Raw genomic sequence first — 22170 nt, 5'->3', positions numbered from 1 at the left:
AACTTAAAAGGAAATAAAATTGGCTTACTAGTTGATTTAGTCTGCTTATTAAAATGGTATTAAAATAGAATAAAGACTACATCCATTCCACGAGAAGTCACGATGATCCAAAGTTCAAAATTGCACAAATGTGTATTTTTTTTTCAAACCGCCAATGAACAGAGATTTCCAAAAGAAACTAATTTGTTTGGCCACGCTTTGCAGCTACTATGTGTTCCTATGGTAACGGTGATTGTGATACCGGCTATTGTTAGAGTGAAGTTGTGGTGCTTTTGTTGTAGAGCTGTGTGCATCATCCTTTGTACTCGGTATTCATAATTGCAAAGGTAACGCCACAAGTCTTTTGTGTGCGTTTGTCAACAACATAAGTAAGATAATTTTCGCGCATTTGTGTTTGCCCAAGGGAGTGATTATTTTAGCACGTGAAACGGCCCTGCTAATTTCCGCCCAAGATATCGTTTCCCAGTTTTTGTGCTTGCTATTGTAGCTAATCAGCATTTCTGAGAGTTTGGCAATCTGTTATCACCTTGCAGGCTTTGTGTTGGACTGCGTCACTCTAAGAAGAGTGATGTTTCTAAGGAAATAGACTCAAACGAAGTTGAATCGACGGCGTCGCGTGCACGCAGGAAACGAGATTTATACGCGAACCTGCTTCGCTCGACACGTTTGAAGAACACACAGCTTTGACATCATCTTTTCACGTTAACGGAAGCTGAAAATTTCAGTTTAACAAGCAAAGTAAACAAAAGATTTAACCTCTGCCTCGCTAGTAAAACCTCTGCCTACAGAGAGGCCTGCAAAGGACGAACACTTGACGATACGAGCGCGTCAATAATACAAACAAGTGGATCAGATTTCAAGAATCGACGGTGATGCATATTCCACGTTGAAATCTTCTCAGCTGGTTTTCAAGACAAATTTATCTTCCTTCCGTGTTTAATGGCCCGTGTTAATTGTTATAATTGTTCGTGAAGTGGCATGGCGAAGAGCCATGAGATGGTACAACCGAATTCGTACAATACCCGCAAAATTCGAGGCGAGTTGTACACAACCTCCGCGGGGGAAAGGTCGCCATTCTACGATTCGGACTCGCCAAGCGATACTCTATCGGTTAACGGGTAAGTTAATCAGTTTTGGAACGTTTATGTACTAAATGAAAATATGTTTATTAAGTAGACGTTTTATTAATCACAGTACCCCTAATTTCTTTTTTGTGATCAATCGTGGGCTTGTCAGGGAAAAAACTGCTCGAATTTTTGCTGAATGGTAGGCATTTTTTGCCCGCATGATCTCTTATTTTTAAATTATTTTTTTTTTAGATTCACCAAGTTTCCTTTGTGTGAGATGTCATTGAAAAATTACAGTTTATTTTCTTTAAACTTAGCGTTGGTTCACAGCTGCATAAGCTTAAGTTTTGTTTATCGAGATATGATTGCTAACACAACGAAAGCAGCTGGAGTTCTTCAACAACAACACCGTTGCTTAAATATAAAGGCTAAATTTTTTCAAGCTGACTGGTCTCGAAATGTATGCCTCAACGCCTACTCTTTTATCTACCCTACTATGCAGGAAATTAGCGAATAGCTAAGAAATTCTGCAATTTAGTAAGGCCTCATTTGAAAGTAAAATGAAAAAACATGAAAACACTGTTTACATTTGTTTCACTAGCGCCTCAAGCGAATCGACTTCGGCAAGATCTTCTCGCTCCTCTACTTTGGGTTCAGGGTTATCTAGTCGTTCAACAACAACTACAGAAAGCGATGGCGAAACCGAAGCTTTGGACAACGTCCGTGTTGTGGCAAGGTTGGTAAATTAAATTGAGATCGGATGTTTACATTTCGCTAATATCTTTGAAGGTTATTATTTCGAACTTGTCGTGACTGCCTCCTCATATGTTTGATCTGGTTAATTGTCGCGGCCTATCAAAAATTGCGCCGCACAGTTTCAAAGATCACGAAGTTCACTTGAGTTTTGATGAAATAATATGATTGACTATTAAATCATTATTTACTTTATAAGGTTTGAAAGTGATATGAATTATCAAGACTCTGGACGTGTTATCTTCCAAGACCAAATCAAGCCAGCTGATGTATCAGTGAAGATTGAGGCTGATAACACAAGTTTTATGGAAAAAAAATCTTTTAATAAGTTGACTGTTTTATTGAACATCATCTGCAAAAAATATTCTTTAATTTAATGATTTACCTAATTGTGAGTTTTCATTTAATTTTATTTGATTTACCACCTGTAATTACCTAATTTCACTCTAAAAGTACATTCTGACCTTAAGGGAAAACACTTTCTCTTTCGGTACTTGTAGATCTAAAGACCCTGTCAAAAATGGTCCTCTGTATGCATGTATCTGCTAACTTTTTTTCTCGCGAAGTGCATTAGACATAATTTTTCTTTGTAAGGGTCAATATTTTGCCCCTCCCCCTTCCCAGCCCCCTCTTAAGGCAAGAAAGGATTCACCATCAAGGGGACCTGCCTTATTACATAAAATTTTGCCGACACATTACTTAAATGATTTTGAAAAATCCTTATTAAGCAGCACTTTGATTTGGCAGTTTTTTGTAAATTTTGTAACATAAGTCACTAAATTCTTGTGATTTTGTGAACTGAAACTTTGGCAAATTAAGGTATTTGAAACTTTTACGATGACAATAGAACATTTATGTGATAAAATCATAAACATCAATAGCTTCATTTAAACTCTTTATAAACATGGAAACTGCAGAGTTCACATGGGAATGCAAAATTTAATACTAGCAAAGGATCCACTTCAGTTGTCAAGCTGAAATGACTGAAATGTGCAGGAGACATCTGATACATGTCGTAATCGACTGTCAAATAGCATTATTGTGTGAAACTGACCAGATAGCGGAATTTCTTATTGTACTCACTCCAATTTAGGGATGATCTAAATTTTGGTGCATTTTAATTTTAATTAACAATTTTGAGAAAAGTCACTAAATTCAGTAAATTAAAGTGTCACCAAAATTTCACGTAATAACTAAAGCCAGCCAGCTTGCAGTGTAAGCGTTGCGCATGTGCAAGGTGCACTTGCAACTTATCGGTATAAGCGCATATCAAGTAGATTCAATGCGATGCTATATTAGGAAAAGTGGGTGGGGAGGGGGTGGGGATGGAAGGAGGTATTTTTCCTTCCCCTCACCCTTACTCCTCTTTAAGCCCCACTCCTACTCCCTCGAATGCCTTTCTTGTCCCAAGCCTCTTCCAAATTTGAATCCAAGATGTGGCATTCACTTGCATGCAAAAATACACCTGCATTTATATGACAGGCTATTTTTATGCAAGAAAGTACCCTTCTTTTTGCCCAATTCTCCTACCACTTTTCTCAATGTACACTATTGTGTGTTGGTCTTTTACCCTAGGCGGTCCTCTTTCATTCATAATACTATTGTCTCTCATTTTTAGAGCACGTCCTTTAAATCCTTTTGAGAAGGAAAGAGGAGACAAGAACATTATCAAGCTGCCAGGTGATGGAGCAGTTTGGGTGAGTTATCTCTACTGTTTCATTGAGTGCATGGCGAATGTGGTTCTGGTGTTAGTGGGGGGGGGGGGGGGCGGGGGATTTATATAACCTCAGACTCTCACTAAAGGTTATATGGTAGAAGAAACTGATAGGTCATCAAATTTCAATACTTTGAATGATGGACTAATTTGAATTTTTATGGTTCATTGTTATCCAAACATTCAGTTATCCAGATTTCTTTGAAATTTCCATTAATAAAAACAAGAGAGACTGAATTGTTGGTTGATATTTGCAGTTATGAATACATGCATCAGATATTTTAACAATATTTTTTTTTTAGATTTTAACATCAACAAACCCTGCATATCCTTCTTTTGTTCTTTTCAACAAATGCATGTATTTAAAAAAATCATCCATTTGTTTGTGAATGTTCCTCTGAAACTTTCTTTTTTTAATTGCTCAAACAATTACAATAATAATAATATACATGAAAAAATTACTCGATTCTGATTGGCTGAGAGCAGTGCAGTTCAAGTGTAACACCAGTGCTAAAAGTGTAACACCAGTGCAAATTACACATCGCAATTCTAGATTGTGATTAGTTAAAAGAAAATAGGAAATTTTCTAAGCCAATGATATCACATAAAATGATGATGAAAATTTAGTGCGGAAACTTTGAAAAAAGTTTTCTCAAATGAGAAAAAATGGCCTCAAGTAAGATTTTCTGGCGTTTCCTCCAAGCAAATTTTTTCACTCACTGAAGCAGCTCGTGCAATTTCAGCTTTTTGAAAAACTCACTCATGCAAATTAATTCCAAATTGAACTCGAAACCATATGATTACCTATACTAATGTTATTACAATTTAACTTAGACCATGGTTACAAAACAGTCAAAAACAGTCTACAGAGTTGCGTATCTACACATTACAATCTACACATTACATACAACAAATTTACAGTATGCTTCTTACAGAGAAAGGACACTACTGGTAATTTACAGCTCTTCCTTATATTCACATGCAATATTTACATCAGCTACTCTGAAACTTGAGAAAAACAATAAAATGTTGCTATTTCAGACGACCTACAGCCACTGCGCACTTAATGGCTGATAGGATACGATGGCTTATCACAGCCGATCAGATTGCAGCTAGCATTTGGATTACTATACAGTAAAATTCTACTACTTAAGTAGTTTTAGTGTATATGCATAACATGCAAATCTTTCAAGTGTGGAGACTTGTTCTTTGCAGATTGACAACAGCTTTGGCCAGATCAAGCCTTTTACTTTCAATGAAGCATTTGGTGAAGAGACCTCACAGGAGGAGATATTTGAAGGATGTGGCATTAAACACTTGGTGGAGATGGCTTTAGAAGGGTTGGTACCAGGGGGGGTTTACTAGAAAATCTGTAAATCTACCTGGTTATCTGCAGTTTCTACAATTGCCCTTCTCTTCTAAAAGGGATGGCCGTTCTTCCTTTCTTAGGATCCCAAATGGTTCAAATTCAAGACCCTTCTGGGCAGTAAGACTAATTACTATTCTATGAGACCACGAATTTCTTAGCCTCGCAAAGGAAATTGAGAGTCCAAGAAGGCATAATTTACTTTTAAAGATGTTTTACTGTCCTTAGTAAAACTCAGAAACTAACAATGTAACTTTTTGTTGTTTCAGGTATTCCTGTACAGCCTTTGCATATGGTCAGACTGGATCAGGGAAGACGTACACCATCACCGGCCCACTAAATCTGGTAAATGTTTTTTCTTGTATAAATACTGTGATACAATGGACTTTAGGCAACTTATTAAAGGACAGCAGTTTTTCAAAGTTTATTTGCAGTTCGTTTACTGAAACCAGGGCCACCCAGACAGTGAAAATCAATCAGATGGCAGAACTTGTTCATTGTGATGCATACACGACTATGGTGTCAGTTAATAAATTGTTAAGCTCAAACCATTCAGTAGTACTTTTGCATACTTGCGGTTTTAACAAGAATTCTCCCTTGTTTGGCGTATAGGAGAAACTAACTGCTCACAGGTTGTGTACTGATGAGCCATCAAGCTCTTTTTATCCCAAAGGTTGGACCAGACTTACCAGTTTAATTACTTAAGATACAGTTACATTTGAGGTGACTTTAATTTTTCCTACTGTAGAAAGTTTCAAGTTGACCTATGTGAACTGAGTTGATTAACTATATGTACAATCATAGATATAATAAAGAAAACATGAACTTACTGTATTTGAACATTACAGGAAGGCCCTGTGGCTAACAAGGACAAGTTTATTCCTGATCCAGACATGCAAGGACTGATTGAAAGGTTTGTATCTCATATGTACAATGATTGTACTCTAGGGGTGAGTTGAGTGGGGGGAAGGGGGGGGGGGGGCTATTGCATGTAGTGTGGTAATTTTCAAACTGGAGTCGGCTTTTCCATTTGGGATTTTCCATGGATTTAACAACTCTAAGATCCAATGTTCTGACCACTTATGTTTTGGTTTCAAGGTTGTCACTTTAGCCTTCTAGGTCTGTAATGACTTTAAAGTCTGAGATCAGGTATGGGTGGTATGTAGTGGGGTACATGTATTGATTGACAGTCCCCCATTTTAAGTTAACTGTAAGATGGGGGAGTGTCACTAAAAATGTGTGAAAAAATAAATATTGCAATCTTGATAATGTGCAGGAAGTATGGAGCTTAATATTATTTTATTTGATTATTGTTTTATTGTTTCAGGTCTTTCCATTATTTATTTGAGCTAATGGATAATCGTTCAGATGTTGTGTATACGCTCAAAGCTTCGTATTTGGAAGTGTATAATGAAAAGGTACAAGCCTTTCAAATGTTATTTGTACATGTTAAGTTGTAGTTACTATATTGTAATTTCACGAAAGAAAACATTAAAACTTTAAAGGTAGCATTGTGTATCTGCCCAAGTGTAAGGTATACCATGTTTACGTGAAGGTTGGTTTTATTTATTTGTTGGATTCATTTGTTGTGGTTTCAGAAAATGTCCATGCCCAACCTAAAAGAGGGTTTTTGAAAATTCCATCAATGAAGCAGGGGGGATCAAAAGCCAAAAGTTTTAAAGATCCAAAATTGGAATTCCAGTGGGATGGGAGGGAGGGGTATGGATATTTTCTGGAAAACACAATGGAGAATATTTCACCAAAACTATGAACTTTTGTACTTGCCCCAACTTGATTGGATAATTTATCAACAATTTTATTTACATCATAGTGGATACAAGTGTTTAAAAAATAGTTGTAAATGCTATCCTTTGTTTATAACAGGTGCAGGATCTACTCAACCCCTCCAGAGCAAGAGACTCCCTTCCTGTGCGCTGGGCCAGGGACAGAGGCTTCTATGTAGAAAACTTGTTTTTTGTGGAGTGTGACGCACTGGATGACCTTACAGCTGTGTTAGAGGAAGGTATGGTCACACCATCATAGTATGATCAACTTCTAATTTCTCTCTAGAATATCAATACAAAATCAGGCATACATTTCATGAGAATTATGATAATGGCCACCCTGGGAAAATTGTTTTGATGTACTAACAAATTCTTCCAACTTGTTTACTATAAAGAAATTTCTGGAGACAAGTAAGGAGAATTTGTATACTGGTATAAATTTCAGTTAACTATTGGTCAAGTTCTTCTGATACTACTCCCTCTCAGTCTTTGATCTCAAAGGTGGGGCAGGTGGAGGAGAGTGACTAGGGGGTAGGCAACCTCCCTTGTGTCAGTAGTACCCCTCCCTTACACTCCTCTGTTTCTCCATTTGCAAGCTACATTCTGCAGTGTAGGCAGTAGGATTCTAAAAAAGTGCCGTATGGTCATCCCAGACAAGTAGATTTTCCTGTTGAACAATTAACATTTCATTCTCACTCACTCAATGGGCAAAGGCCCAGGCAAGTCTTCTTCTAAGTAAGAATAAAAAAGTAAACTAATTCTTGCCCAGAACGAGCAAAATTTGAGAGCTGCTTCACCCAAGGGCAAGGTAAGGTAAGGTAAAGTCTGCATACGAGCGAAGTGGCCCATCAGGCCAGAGCTTATCCCGGTTTCCATAGCATGAAGCGACTAGGAATATTTCTACTCCCCCCTGGATAGGATGCTAGTCCATCGCAGGGTTACCCCCAGCATTAAATTCGCCAGTACCCATTTATACACCTGGGTGGAGAGAGGCACTGTGAGAGTAAAGTGTCTTGCCCAAGAACACAACACAATGTCCCCGTCCTGAGGGCAAACTGGTATTCAATTGTTTTTCAAGCCATGGTCAAATGTTAAACTCTTATGTCCTACTTTTTGCTGCACTCACACTTCTTTTCTAATCTTTTGCAACAGTAGTTGTGTTCTTCATCCTCCATGTTTGACAAGCTTTAAGGGGGTAGGATACCCTAAAATATGGCAATGTTCATGAAAAATTCAATTTCTTGGAAATACCAGGCTTAAGACCCTTGACGACTTGTCAAAAAAACTCTGAAACGATCTTGCCGAATTTCCTTCCAGATGAGTGTGAAATTTAAGGAAAGTACACAGTGGTATAAGTTTTTTCACGTAGCAACAGCCATAGCAACGACTGTTTACTATAAGAACGTGACCAAAAAGATAGATTATTTTTAACTAATATGAACAAAACTATTTAGAAAAAAACTTTTAAGACATGCACAACTTGATTGGTATAATTATTTGTTAAAAGCTTTGCCTCAAATTGCCATCACAGGCTCATTCATTTCCCTTATGAAAAGGAATATTTCCCACAACTGTGGTAACTTTCTACAAAATAGAACAACCATTGCACCCCCTCCCCCGAGATCCAATCCACACCCCCCCTGCTATTTGTGGCTCGTTAAATGCTTAATGCTTTGTGTAAGAAACTTAAAGTGCATTTTTCTCAAAAGTTTACTTTTGTACCGACTGACTTCGCGCCAACATTTCTACTTTGCAAGGTTCTTAAGTAGAATTCCCGAAACTTGGGCTCATCAAAGACCAATAGTGTTGTGATGTTATAAACCAAAAAAATCGTAACATTTTAAGGTCTGTCACGTGACATGAGATGATTTGTCCACTGGGTGTGGTAAAAAATAAGGTTATTTGCAAATAAAGCCTGTAAAAAGCACTGAAAATAAGAGTTAACTGTCAAAACTTAGGTTCATTGCACAGAACAAAACAGAAACTTACACGATATGCTTATTTGACAGTCAAATCTAGTTTTGTAAAAGAGCAGGAAGTGTTGGCGTCAATACTATAAAACACTACCTCAAAAGGCTGTGGCTGGTTTCCATAGCAACCATTTTGAGTAAAACTCTAGAAATTTAATCTTTCTTCTTGAGCCCAATAGCACACAATTGATCTTTCTTCACCATATTTAAACAAACTTTTTGGTCCATTTGAGGGTATCCTACCCCCTTAAAGTCAACATGTTTGTAAACATTTTTTATTCTTTTTCAGGATTGAGTAATCGACAAGTGGGTTCACATTTAATGAATGATCATTCCAGCAGAAGTCACAGTATGCTTACAGTTTACATTGATATTGAATCAGTAAGTACTACTCCCTCTGCTGGACCATCTATTCTTAATTGATCGTTCGCTGAATCTCAAAAATGTTTAGTCTGAAAAACGTTCAGGGTAAAAAAGATTGCGTGGCAAGTCCACAGAGCATCTACCTGGGACGCTGGGAGTAGCAAACGTATAGATATAATAAAATGGATAATAATTGTGCCATTCAGTTACTGTGGCAAAAACGAACGGAACTTACATGCTCTTTGAAGATGCTAGGTGGCAAAACTTGACACTTAACCACACAAACGTCTTGAAATGTTGCAATATTCTAATAGCGCAGCATGTTTCGAACTGGGTTTTCCAAACTAAATTATTATCTGTTGAATTTGCAAAAATAATATTTAAACAAAAAAGTCAGCTCAAATTGCTGTATGCCCTTTTGAAACCCCGTGGAGCATGCTTCATTTAGTTTTCTCTCCTCTTGATCTTGGGCAAGGTACACTGTAGTAGATCTTGATCTAACTTCTTAATTGGTTTGATCTTCTCCAGACTGTTTATTTAATCCCTTCTCGTTTTCATTTTCCTGGAGGTTCCAAAAGAGGATCCACTTTGGGGAGAGTTATACTGACCTTCACCATTGCTTTTAACGGATACTAAAAAAATGTCTTCATCTTTGTGAAAACTAATTAGCTGTTAAGAGATATACCTTTCTCCGAAAACAAATGCTGTAGTTAAGTTGTTGAATTTGTGTCATATCTTCGAAATTAACAATCATTTTCTTTTTGTAAATGAAACAATTAACTACATCACGTTAAAATACTATTTGTTTGTTTCTTCCTACACAATTTTCTGAGTTTGGCTATCATATGTTTTTATTTTTTAAAAAATTACATTTTTAAAAGCTTTTAAAAAAGCTGAAAACGGACCCGTTTTAGATTACTTCTAATTGTCGTACTTTTTCAAGAGTTTAAGCGCTCTTTTAGTCGGATATAGATTGAATATCTGATTGAAAGTTTATTGAATGTGTTTTCTTTCTAGACGACTAAGTAAATTACATGTGGCAAATGGAGATATTTTGTATAAAATGTCTAACCTAATACAACAACGCATAATGAAGAACAAACTTGAGCAAATATAAAAGATCGTTTTTATTTGGGCGTACGACAGAAGAGACGTGAACGAGCAATTTTGAGATCGAATAATTTTCAGCCAGTTTGTGAAACTTGAGTTCTATAACAAGGCTTTTGTGTAAGTTGTAACAGTAAGTGAATGTTTTACAAATGCAATGAACGTTTCATTTGGAAACTTGAAATTTGAAACCAATTCTAAACATAATGCGTTGACGAATCGCAAGAAAAGATTATTAATTCTAAAAGTGTCAAGACTTCAAAATTTCTTTAAAACGTAGGTTTGGATGTGGCCTGCCCTTTTGCGAAAATAAGCGGAGATTCTACGAGCTAAAAAGCTAAAAAAAATTGTCAACATTGCTCACAAATGATTAATTTTCGTTGGGGATTATCTGTGATTCTACTGAATGCGTAGGGGATTTGTTTTCAGTGTTGTTTGCTGATGTAAGTAACGAGTGCATTTTCCGTCTTTCTCTCAGAACGACCCGGAAGACGAATCTGGTTACCCCGTTGTTAAACACGGCAAGTTGAGCTTGGTGGATTTAGCAGGTAAGAAAATAAAAACAGACTAGGAGACTGTGAATCTTGTTTGAAAGTTCACTCACATCACATGGAAGTGTCCTCTTGGCTTGTTGTCTTGCAAAAAGAGAGAGTGAAAATTTCCGCTTTTTCGTGCGCGCGGCTGATACAACCAGAACAAGACCGATCCTCTGCCTATTTGTTAGCTATCGCAGAAAGCCCCTTTTTAGTGAGATTTGTACAGTGCATCTTTGATGTATCGCCGACATTAAGTCTATATACGAGCCAAGTGGCCCATCACGCCGGAGTTTATCCCAATTTCTGTAGCATGAAGCGACCAGGAGTATTTCTACTCCCCCCTGGATGGGATGCTAGTCCATCGCAGGGTTACCCCCAGCATTAAATTCGCCGGTACCCATTTATACACCTGGGTGGAGAGATGCACTGTGAGAGTAAAGTGTCTTGCCCAAGAACACAACGCAATATCCCCGGCCAGGGCTCGAACCCGGACCGCTTGATCCGGAGTCGAGCGCACTAACCACGAGGCCACCACGCCTCCCACGTATCGCCGACATACTTGAGAGGAGAATTTTTGATCGTTACATCCGACGCGTCTATGCGGTATCCGAAGCATGTCATGCACGGACGCGAAATGACGTTTTTCCGCCTTGAAAACTCAAAGAAAAAACCCACAGAAAAGCGAGTATTAATGTAAAGAGATCCCTTTTGCGCGATTCAAGTTGCAGTTTCTTTCACATGGTATTTCACAGCAAGCTAGAGAATCTTGTCTTAGAAGTAAGTGAACCGAGACCTTGTCGCTTTGTTTTCATATTGAGAAAGTTTTGAATCACTTTATCGATTTTAAATGGCCTTACACTGGTAACATTATCCTCGGGCTCGTCCAGTTTGATATATATATGGAAGCGAACATTTCGTATTGCTTTTAGTACGTAAATGATGGATGTTCTAAAATGATGGAACAAGATGGAAGAAACACAAGCAACTCACATAGAAGTGAGCAGACAAGATTGAAACACATGAAAACCAAAGCTTGACATCGAGCTCAGGTCAACTCGTACAAAAACAAAGCCTCCAAACTTTATTTCATTGTTTGTACAGTTGGGAGACTGAAGAAGAAAAACAGGCTGGGTATATATATCACTGATTGTCAAGCGAGGCGCGAAAGCCGCGCGCACAAGATGGCTGCGCCAAAAACTGGACGTGTCAGTGGGCGCAAATTTATGCATTATGTTTTATGTTTGTTCCTCCTATGCTGTGCTTTTTTTTTTTCAGAGGTCGAGTAATCTCTTAGAAATAGTATCGACCTGCAATTATATAGGTTAAGAGAGTGTTAAAAACCAAACAAAACCAACACCTGCCACATTGTGAAAAACCACTTGAGCGAGAACTTTGAACTTGTACAGAAATGCCTCGTATCTTTACCTTTCCTTAATTCTTATCATGCCCATAGCAAGACAGGACAGCGACGTGTTTGGTTCTCTTGGTCAATAAAGTCGTCGCAATTCAGCGTTGTTCAAAAGTAACCTGTGTTATAAATATCGCAGTTCAATAAGATATCCATAAATGATTATTCTTGAACAAGATGACTTAGACAACATTCCGGTTGACACTAGTAACCTTTTGTTTGAGTTTGCATTAATGAAATTTCATTGAGTCAGATTGTACGGTTGAACGATCGCTTTGTCAAATATGTAAAATTCATTTAATTTTGTAAGAGTACGCCAAACAGTGAACAAATCGTTTTTGGCTCTTTAATCTTTAGCCTATTTTTACCTCAAAGCACCAAATTATCAAGCGCAGGAGTGTATTTGTAAGTATTAAGTTATCCTTAAACTGATTGGATGGGAATTAGACGCGAACTGACCGAAACGAACGAGGCCACACATTTTTCTAACATGCAGATGTCTCTTTTGCTTTCGTCTATCGACATCACGAATGTAAACGACCACGCACTTCATAAACTATGTGAACATTTGTCTTTTCGGAGAGTTTATGCCACTTTGAAAAATATTTGAAACTACTTAAGCAGCTAAATTCGTGAGAAATTCTTGTTCGTGGATTCATAGTGAACCATCGTGACTGTGTTCTAGCACGAGGTCAGTTATCTCTTAGAATACTATAGTTACAATTTCTTTGTTGCTTGACAACCAAAGACGTCGTTTTAGCTGTTCTTTTCGTCACAGACGTTTTGTGTTTAACGTTTTTTCTACAGGGAGCGAGCGCGTCAAAGAAACCAAGTCTGTTGGAGGCACGTTCGCCGAGTCGCAGAATATCAATAAGAGTTTGTTGACGTTGGGTAAGTTTGCTTTGCATTTTATTGTCGTGGCGTGTCTCGAGTAGGAAAGTAATTAAAGGTAAACAGATCTTTTCTGATGTGTAAACGAGTAATGAATTTTTATTCATTTGTGTACGTGTGGATTTTCACGGTTGCAGTTTGTGGAGTGTGTTTCTATGGCAGTGTTTCGCTTCGTCAAACTGAACGATTTCCCAGCTCCACGTGTTGAAGTCTGACTTCTTTACTCGACTTGTGTAAATCGCTTTAAGCTGAAGTACATGCTAAGTTGTCTTACATCCACATCGTTTGAGGCATTGGCATTATTATTAAGATTTATTGACGCTGAGCAAGGGTTAATTAAATAAATGCATACCTTAGTGTGCTTCGGCGTGAACGACTTATGTCATTTTGTTTTTGTTACATAATGTTAAGACTCTTTAGTTTCAAAGTTGAGCTTTTTCGCCGATTGGTTGAATTTTGGTACATATCGAATCTCCGTCTTTAGTTAAACTAGTTTGAGAAAGTTCCTTGAGAAAGATCTGAAAATGGCCGACGTAAAATTGACTGTTTTGGCGTAATTAGCATACACAATATCTCAATGTTGTATCTCTTTGTTCCTCTAAGTACTCTGGTTTCCTACAAATTGTTAAAATTGTTTGAATATCTTTTTGGTTGTGAATTTGTTAACTCTATCAAATAAAATTTAATTACACGATTTGCTACTGACAGTTTCCTAGCTTTTTTTTGTTTCCTATTATGATAATCGTGAAGTGCCCACAATTTACAGTGAACATTATGTTATGTAAAATACTCTGAAATGAATATCTTGGATCGTGTTCTGTGTCGTGATCATTGAGAACAAGAGAAGAAAACTATCTCACGCAACAGTTGCGGTAACGCCACCACAGCAAGTATTTTGAGCATTTCCTACAATTTGAATTAAACGAAAAATGCGACAGTGCTTTAGCTGCCCTGAAACAACATGGAATCTAGTTGTTAAGCTTATCACTGTTGTTGTTGTTGTTGTTGTTGCTGCTGCTGCTGGTCTTGTGTATTTGGGCGGGTCATTAAGAAGGCGTAGAAAATCAGTGTGTTGTATCATCGGCCAAGAGAATTTAGTATAATCAATAGATTCCATGTTTCCGTGCGTCTGTTTAGTAATTAGTCACAGCTGACGTCAAAATGGGGAGGGAACAAAAAAGTGTCACTGTTGTTCTTACCACATTTTGATGTCTTTTGTGATCTGTTACTGAACAGATGCACCGTCTTGACGGGAAAGGATAACGTCATACAGCCTTTTAAATTATTTTCCCTGATTTCAAATGTTTTGTTCTGTTTTGTTACAGGGAATTGTATTTCTGCCTTGAGCGACCCAAGGAAAAAGAACAGTCACATACCTTACCGTGACAGCAAACTGACCAAGCTTCTGGCGGACAGCCTGGGTGGTGATGGTATCACCCTCATGGTGAGCCCCCAGATCTGAGATGGTTTAAGTTAACTTTGAACATTTTTCCGGGCCCATTTCCCACGGGGGAAAAGGACCTAAGCAACTGCTTAAAAAACGTAGTTTCGTGCAAGTAAAATTTTTGGGAATCAGCCAAGAGTTTTTAAAAAGCTCTTTGTATCGTACCCTGTCAATTCATATTAATTCGCGTGTCTCGATTGGGGTGTTTGAGTCTTAGTTATTAGTTAGATTTTCGGCGTTTTCCAAGTTATGTGCAGCATCAGTCTTCTCTAAAGACTATATCATCTCATCCATTGAAATTCATCCCGCTCCAGACACTCTTAAGTATAGTTTCTGTCCAAAAACTATCATTGACTGGAACAGTCATTTCTGAGCTGACAGTTAAAATTTGGACGAATTCTCAGCTATCAATCAAACACCTTTCATACCCTCTTATTACTATACTTTCCCCCCGTTTGGTTAGTTAGGGGCTAATATTTCCTCTCTGTTGAATTTCAGATCGCATGTATTTCGCCATCTTCTTATGTGGTGCAGGACACCTTAAACACCTTACGGTACGCTCACAGAGCCAAGAGAATAAAAAACAAACCTGTGGTACAGATGGTAGGTTTATTTCAACGTACAAATTCCTCTTAATTGTCTGCATAATTTCTTGTGATACTTGTTTCGAGAATTTACACTTTTATCAAGACAATTTCTTTGCTCCCTTTCTTGCAGTCTCAACTTAAACTGAACATTTGAAGAAGAATTTGACACTGATCAAGTTTTTCTTTGTATGTGTATGTTTCAGGACCCCAAAGAAAAACTGATCCTAAGCCTTAAGCGGGAAATAAAGTTGTTAAGGACTGAAAATTCTTACTTCCGCCAACAGGTAATACTTTGAAAACCTTTTGCACTGAAGGTGAAACTTGTTGTTGTCTGCTTCTCCGTGGTTAAAGCACACGTCAAGACTGTTGTAATATTCTGGTTCGTTCGTTTAAGTACCCTAAACCAATCAGAACTCTAAGCGATAACGCACGTCCGTTGGTAAGCGCGGGAAAACATCTAAGCACAGAAAAGCGCGGGGAAAATCACTTGACCAAAATCCCGAACTGTCTTTTCTGTTCCTGATCGGACGAAACAGCGATATCTTTACTCTGATTGGCTTAGCAAGAATCGGAAAGTGTAATTATATTTTCTCTTTTTCAAACCTTCACTTGCACAGAACTACCCACGAAATGTAAAAGAATCTAAATGAAAATATTCGACGGTATGGAAAGGTGTTTACTTGCCATTTCTCTTTCATATAGCTGGGATTACCAAGCAGCGAGTCACAAACCTCTCTAACAAGTAATGAGAGTAAAACAACAACTGGGACAGAGAATGGCAGTACACCGAAACTTGTTCCTCCCTCGCCACCACCAGGTGTGTACAGTGGATTGAATTCTCTCGCGTGATGAAGCATTTAGCAACTGTTGTTTAATTTCCGTTATACATGTCATCTAGAAAAAAGCCGTTACCACCTTCCCAAGGGCCCAACCGCGACTTGTGAAAGATGAATCTCCGTTCGGAATCGGGAAGAGAAAATGCTTGCTTGCTTGCTTGCTTGCTTGCCTGCTTGCCTGCCTGCCTGCCTGCCTGCCTGCCTGCCTGCCTGCCTGCCTGCCTGCCTGCCTGCCTGCCTGCCTGCCTGCCTGCCTGCCTGCCTGCCTGCCTGCCTGCCTGCCTGCCTGCCTGCCTGCCTGCCTGCCTGCCTGCCTGCCTGCCTGCCTGCCTGCCTGCCTGCCTGCCTGCCTGCCTGCCTGCCTGCCTGCCTGCCTGCCTGCCTGCCTGCCTGCCTGCCTGCCTGCCTGCCTGCCTGCCTGCCTGCCTGCCTGCTTGCTTGCTTGCTTGCTTGCTTGCTTGCTTGCGTGATGGCTTAAGCATGGGTCAATATAAGCTTTACGCACAGCTTTCGCAGCTTACTCTATTTCTAACAGATGTGGAGAATGTCAAAGGTTACAGCTGCTGAAGAGTTCATAACGTCACTTTGTTTCTTCGTTGAGGTCTTATTTGTGTTGTTCTCCTTTTCAGTTAAAAAGCTACAAGTCCCTGAAGATTCGCAGCAGAGACTCACAACTGCCAAGTAAGAGATGCTCTTTTGTTGCAACAGAAAGTGTGTAGGGAACACTTTGGAATGTATATCATGTCACAAGAGTAGATAGATAGAACAAACTGTAATGCTACTCATTGAAAAGTTCTTAGCAATCTACGGAAGCAACTGCCTGTTAATGCTACTAGTGCGTTACTGTGGGTCAAATCTTCCGCGATCCCTTTGAAAGGAGCTCTGTATGGTTTCTGCAACTTGAAAAGTTTAGCCTAAATTCTTCAAGTTTGTCGTTTGTAATCCGTGTTAATCTTCTCCATCCTTAACCATCCTTGTTCCGTTATAGTTTATTATTATCTCTTTGGCGTTTTTCTATCTTAGTAAACTACTAGTTTCAGGTTTCTTTCAAGCTTTATAGCTAGTGTCACTGATGATCGTAGTTGTATGTCGATTCTTGTCTCATCATACTAATCCTTGCTCGTTGCTGTTTGTAGTATCGCTGCTGGAGCAAACTCTGGCCTGTACGACATGCTGCAAGAATACATGTTGGAAAACGAGCATCTTCGGTAAGGCACGGTACATTATCCATCCATCCATCATCCGTCTCTCCGTCCCGCCCTCTCTTCCTCCCTCCGTTTTTCCGTCCCTCCCTTTCACCGTCCCTCCGGCCCTTCAACCCTCCCTCCGTACGTCCCTCCGGCCCCCTGCACCCACTCCTTTCCCTCCGTCTCTCCGTCTCTCCCTCTGGCCCCCTTTCTATCCGTCCTTCCCTCCATTCCTCCGTTTGTCCCTCCGTCCTTCCTGTTGTCCCTCCTTCGTTCGTCCCTCCGTTTCTCCCTCCCTCCCTCCCTCCCTCCCTCCCTCCCTTCCTCCCTCCCTTCCTCCCTCCCTTCCTCCCTCCCTCCCTCCGTCCCTCCGTCCCTCCATCCGTCCACTTTCATCCATCCACTCACTCACTCATTTCTTTCCTTCTCGTAACATTAAGACTCCACTGTCCTGGTACTTCATTTCGGGTTTTTTTAAACTTTGTCTTACCAAACCGTGTTCAATTGGTGTAAAAGAGATATTGGCTCTATTGAAATGGCAAACACTACGGTGTTTGTAAAGCAATTCTCTCACACGTACACAGTTTGTTACTCGTTTGTCTCGCTATGTCAACCCTTCACAAAGCGTAGATAGAGTATGTGTTATTTTGTGGAAAAAAAACTCATTTTCTCTTCTTCTCAGAACGACAAACGTAGAACTTGTCCAAAGTCGCGAAGAAGTTTCGAGACAACAAATGGTAAGTAGTAGCTGCATGTATTTTGACACTGCCTTGGCTGTGACACGGGGCTTTTTTTTCTAAAACAGAGATGCCATCAATCACCTTCTTTGTTTCGTCGATTGTTAGGTTTTGTCAAGAGAAAATGATCGGCTTTCCAAGAAACTAGAAGAGTTAGAAAGGTTAGTTCAATAGAGGTCACTTCAGCCCAAGCTTTTTCATACCTGCTTGTCATACAAACTCTACGAGAGACTAATCCAGTGATGAAAGCTTGAAAAAGACGAGTTGCTTTGACATAACGTTTTATTTTATTTACTGATACCCGAAGTAAAATTTTCACCACACTACACAGTCTTCACTTTTTCTCTGTTTTTTTCTTCCCGCCTTTTTTAAATGGATTCTTCACTTTATCGATGTCATAAGCAAGTCTTCTTTCAATAAAGGAAACACTGTGCTCGCTCATGCACGTAGCACCGCCTCCTTTCTTGAAGGAAATTGTTGCAAGTATTAGTGAAATTCTGCTTAAACCTGCAATTGTATAAAACAAGTTGTCTTATTCATATTAGTCAACTTTGCCAGTTTGTTTTTAATATTTTTAGAAATAAGTAAAATAAAAATCTTTTTTGCATATGTAGGGTGATCGTATCTTCGCCGATGTCCCTAAGGACCTTATCTGGTGTGGAGTCGTTAAGAGGTGTTGAACGAACCGGTTCACTCCCAGAGGAGCGTTTTATGAACGCTTTCCCAGGCCACTCTGCTGGTTCACAGCCCGCGCAAGTCGCATCGGAACCGAGCCGCCTAGAAAGAAGAAATTCTTTGCCAAGTAAGAGAGAAGTCATTTTCATAGCCATTTGTGCAACGATAAGTAAACACAAATCACAGGATTAGTCTTAAATGTAAGGTAAAGTCTCTATACGAGCCAAGTGGCTCATTAGGCCGGAGATTATCCCATTTTCTATAGCATTTCTACCCCCCCCCCCCCCCGGATGGGATGCTCATCCATTACAGAGCTACCCCCAGCGTTAAATTCGTCGGTTCCCATTTATACTCCTGGGTGGAGAGAGGGACTGTGAGAGTAAAGTGTCTTGCCCAAGAACACAGCAGATTGTCCCCGCCAGAACTCGAACCCAGACCGCTCGATCCGGAGTCGAGCGCAGTAAGCTTAAATGTAATTGTCTGCCAAAAAAGTAACTGAACATTTTCAAGGCAAGTGCCCACGTATACGTCTCAAATGTTTTCTTTTTAACTCCTGTTTCAGTGCAATCCAAGGATCGACATCGCGCCACGTCAGACTCAGTCACAAAATTCCCGCCAATTCAGAACGGACCTTACCCAAACTTTGTTGGGCAGGGCGGCTGGCAGCAAATACCGGAGACTCAAGTGCCCCATCGCGAAGTGGCTCCTCGTAAGAACTGGACTTGATATGTTACTAATAACTTGTAACCCATAGGTCGTCCCTCACCAAGTAGTTGATCGAACAAATGCGCCCAGGTTTAGCTTCGTTAATCTTCGGTAATTTTTACGATTTCCTTTGCGATTTCCTTTCCGTTATCCAATCTGTAATTTGCCCAAGGACAGGCTCAGCCGTGAATTTGCTACGCCAGCTTGACGTCATAGGGATACGTCATGTTGCTTCAGGTTGCTTAGCAACTTCTTTGCTAGGACTGTTAGTTAATTCACTGGCAGAAAAAGAAAAAAAAAAGGATTTTGGCTGAAGGGTCTTGATCTGTTCCCCGACTTCAATCATCCATTGGTTAAATTTTCACGATTTCAGTGGGCTGCGTTTAGTTCACGTCTTTTTTATACTCTCTCCTCTGGATGGAAATCTTTGTGCCGCTCCTGCAAGTGCTATTCTCCGATTATCCTGCAATTCTCGCGTCACACCGAGGAGTTTCCGAAATTCTAGATCCTTTGATTCAGATCTTACTCCATTGCTATTGCTGCTCACTTCCTCTTATTCATGTTGTATTTGATTCATTTGTAGAGCCGAACAACAACTTTCACCATAAAGCACCGCAGGCTCGCTCTGGCCCAGACCCTTCACACAAGGCAAAACCTACAGTTAGCACGTAAGTACCAGATATAACTCTCAGCAGATTGTTGTCTTCAACGTTACTATCAAGATAACGTATAAGTTGAAGATATATTCGGTTATGCAAGTAGGTGAAGGGAAAATTCCTTAACCCCTTGAATACCAAACTTTCGCCAAAAAATACCGTTTTTAACCGTTTAGTCAGGTTTTTTTAGCTGCCATGACGCTAAATAAGCCTAAGTTTTGGCATAAAATGCTTTTTTGACAAAAAGGAGAGATTTTTCGAGGATTAGATACAAAATTGAGCAAAACTTCAATCCGGGCATGCGCATAAGCCAAAATTTGGACTTTTTTTTGCCATTAACCGTTCTCAATTTTGTTTGTTGGCCCTTTCCTTTCTGTTTTTCTCGGCCCTTTCACACTGGCTACCTTTTGCAATGTATGTTCTTTCTGGCTGCAGTGAAAAGTTGGATGTTAATTACGGGCGAAGCCTAGAAATGGACCTTGATCAATCATAAGCGTTGTGGACCATTTTACCACCGTTTTTGCACCAAAACTGATAACGTTGTTTTTCGATTTGCGACGTCGGAATGTCGTCGATATCTAAACGTGACCATTGTGCGGAAAGGCCTAGCCTAGTACTACTATCTGCTTCTCAAGAATATCTGATGACATTTAAATTGATGGCGTCACAAGTGGTACAAAGAGCACGACCATTAATTACGCATATATGCGTAGTTAGTATTCAAAGGGTTAACATAGCCAAAGAGTTAATTATCGAGGACATGTCACACTTTCCAAACACAGTGCGCCATTGTATGGATTTAAACACTCGGGTCTTCTTCCCCCAGCATTATTTCTGCACGGAATTGCTTGTGTCATTGTCAAGGGTGGGCAAACTGACCATCCTTGACAAATTTTCCCTGACAAATTTTATGCACGTTAAGATCCCTGTATTTTGGGGCGTTGCTACTATATAACACTATTTAGTTGTTGCACGTTTATCTCACTGTGAAATACTCTGGTATCGTATTTTTCATGTATCAACAGAAAGAAGAGATCGGTTCCTGTGAGCGAGCGTCCTCAAAAAGCCGCTAACAGCTACGCTCGAATGTTTGCCGCTCAAAAGGAAAAAAAAGCCAAAGAAACCAAGGAAAACGAAGGGAAGAATTCACATAACAATGAGATGAATCGCAAAAGTGGCCCTGTAGAACACGTGAATCCGCCTAACGCATACATAGATGGGATAAGTTACGGTGGCCATCCAAACACTGGGTGGACTGTGGATAATGGCATTCCTTCAACGTACGACCCTGCACTAGGTACGTGTATTGAATGAGATGGATGCTTGACAAATGTTTGTCCAGCTCAATAACACTAGTGTACTTTAGTTTTAAAAAACACACTATTAGCGACCGAAACAGAAAAGCACTCTGTTGTAATCAATTTGGTGGTCTTGTTGCTGTAAATAACGAAATATTGAGAAATCTGTCCTTGAGGCCATCTTACTGGACAAAGTAGAAGGACCGAGGTTTTATTGCCTAAGTTGTCAGCAAAAGAGGACTGCAGAAAAACAGTTATATTTGAGGTGGGGGGGGGGGGGGGTTATCATAAGTTGTAGATAAGCGCCTCCTTCAAACGTGGTAAGTGTAGCGTCGTTTGACCAATAACGATTGAAGCCATTCATTGTCTGTCACGGTGCATCAGCGTCACATTTATGTCAAACGACCCTTGTAAATGTAGTTTTGCGTGACCAAAAAAACTTAAGCGACGTAAGAACGTTACATGTATGTCGTACGAACCTTGTAAACTGAATGTAGCTTTGCGTGACCACCAAAATGCCAGTCGCGGTGTGTTAACGTGACATGCACATTTCTCATTGCAGTTGGAAATCACCAGCTTGCTGAACGTACAAGGCAAGAACTGGAGCAGTTAGACTCTCAGATAGAATACCACAGATTTATGGCTCAGAAGAGATACAACAACAACCCACCCAGATGACCCCCACCCACCCTTACACTCCTCCCCCCGGACAGCACCCACATATTCACCATACGTGGAAATCTTGATGTATATGTTCAGGACTTTGTTTCATTTCTTTTTTATTTATTTATCGCAAATGGAACAGTGGATGGGGAATGTTATGAATTTAAGAGGGAGGAAGAATTGTAATTTACGTTTAGGATAGTTGATATTTGTATATTTTCTGTACATAAAATTATTTACTTTAAGTATATTTCCACTTATTTCTTCACTGATGTATAGAGAGGAAAATGAAGATATTAAGTTTATATCAAATTTATTTGAAGATTAAAGATATACGCATCCGTTGTGTTAAAAAAAATTGTTGTTTTTTTCTCGCTATACGGCAGACCAAATGAAACGAGGACCGAAAATGGGGGGCGGGGG

The 22170-nt window shown here is 39.6% G+C and overlaps 1 protein-coding gene across 2 annotated transcripts; it reads left to right on the top strand.

Moving 5' to 3' along the window:
• The first annotated feature begins 80 nt into the window (after positions 1–80).
• LOC110069202 (kinesin-like protein KIF12) lies at positions 81–22105 on the top strand. 2 transcript variants are annotated; one of them, XM_089279411.1, is made up of 25 exons: positions 81–326; positions 534–1118; positions 1669–1803; positions 3439–3517; positions 4750–4874; positions 5170–5245; positions 5749–5813; positions 6228–6318; positions 6785–6923; positions 8944–9035; positions 10603–10672; positions 12876–12959; positions 14285–14403; positions 14902–15006; positions 15194–15274; positions 15693–15807; positions 16456–16507; positions 16963–17034; positions 17696–17750; positions 17859–17911; positions 18365–18552; positions 18988–19134; positions 19714–19798; positions 20812–21083; positions 21647–22105. In XM_089279411.1, exons 2-25 carry the CDS (start codon positions 979–981, stop codon positions 21760–21762), a joined length of 2556 nt encoding a protein of 851 aa, XP_089135537.1. In that variant the 5' UTR covers positions 81–326; positions 534–978; the 3' UTR covers positions 21763–22105. The 2 variants fall into 2 exon arrangements, with proteins under 2 accessions (XP_089135537.1, XP_020632347.1); XM_020776688.2 differs by having other exon boundaries at positions 81–368.
• The last annotated feature ends 65 nt before the right edge of the window (positions 22106–22170 follow it).

Source organism: Orbicella faveolata, unplaced genomic scaffold (genome assembly GCF_042242905.1).
Source record: "Orbicella faveolata isolate gen_17 unplaced genomic scaffold, um_ofav_v1 contig_47, whole genome shotgun sequence".
NCBI classification, from domain to species: Eukaryota; Metazoa; Cnidaria; class Anthozoa; order Scleractinia; family Merulinidae; genus Orbicella; species Orbicella faveolata.
The sequence above is the reverse complement of the archived record's forward strand: the minus strand, read 5'-3'. Positions and strand labels throughout refer to the sequence as shown.

Excerpts from the sequence above, each read along its gene's own strand:
- LOC110069202 (XM_089279411.1), top strand. The coding sequence starts at position 979 with ATGGCGAAGAGCCATGAGATGGTACAACCGAATTCGTACAATACCCGC. Across the intron at positions 6,924-8,943 it reads TACAGCTGTGTTAGAGGAAG|GATTGAGTAATCGACAAGTG; the intron begins GTATGGTCACAC and ends ATTCTTTTTCAG. Across the intron at positions 10,673-12,875 it reads GAGCTTGGTGGATTTAGCAG|GGAGCGAGCGCGTCAAAGAA; the intron begins GTAAGAAAATAA and ends TTTTTTCTACAG.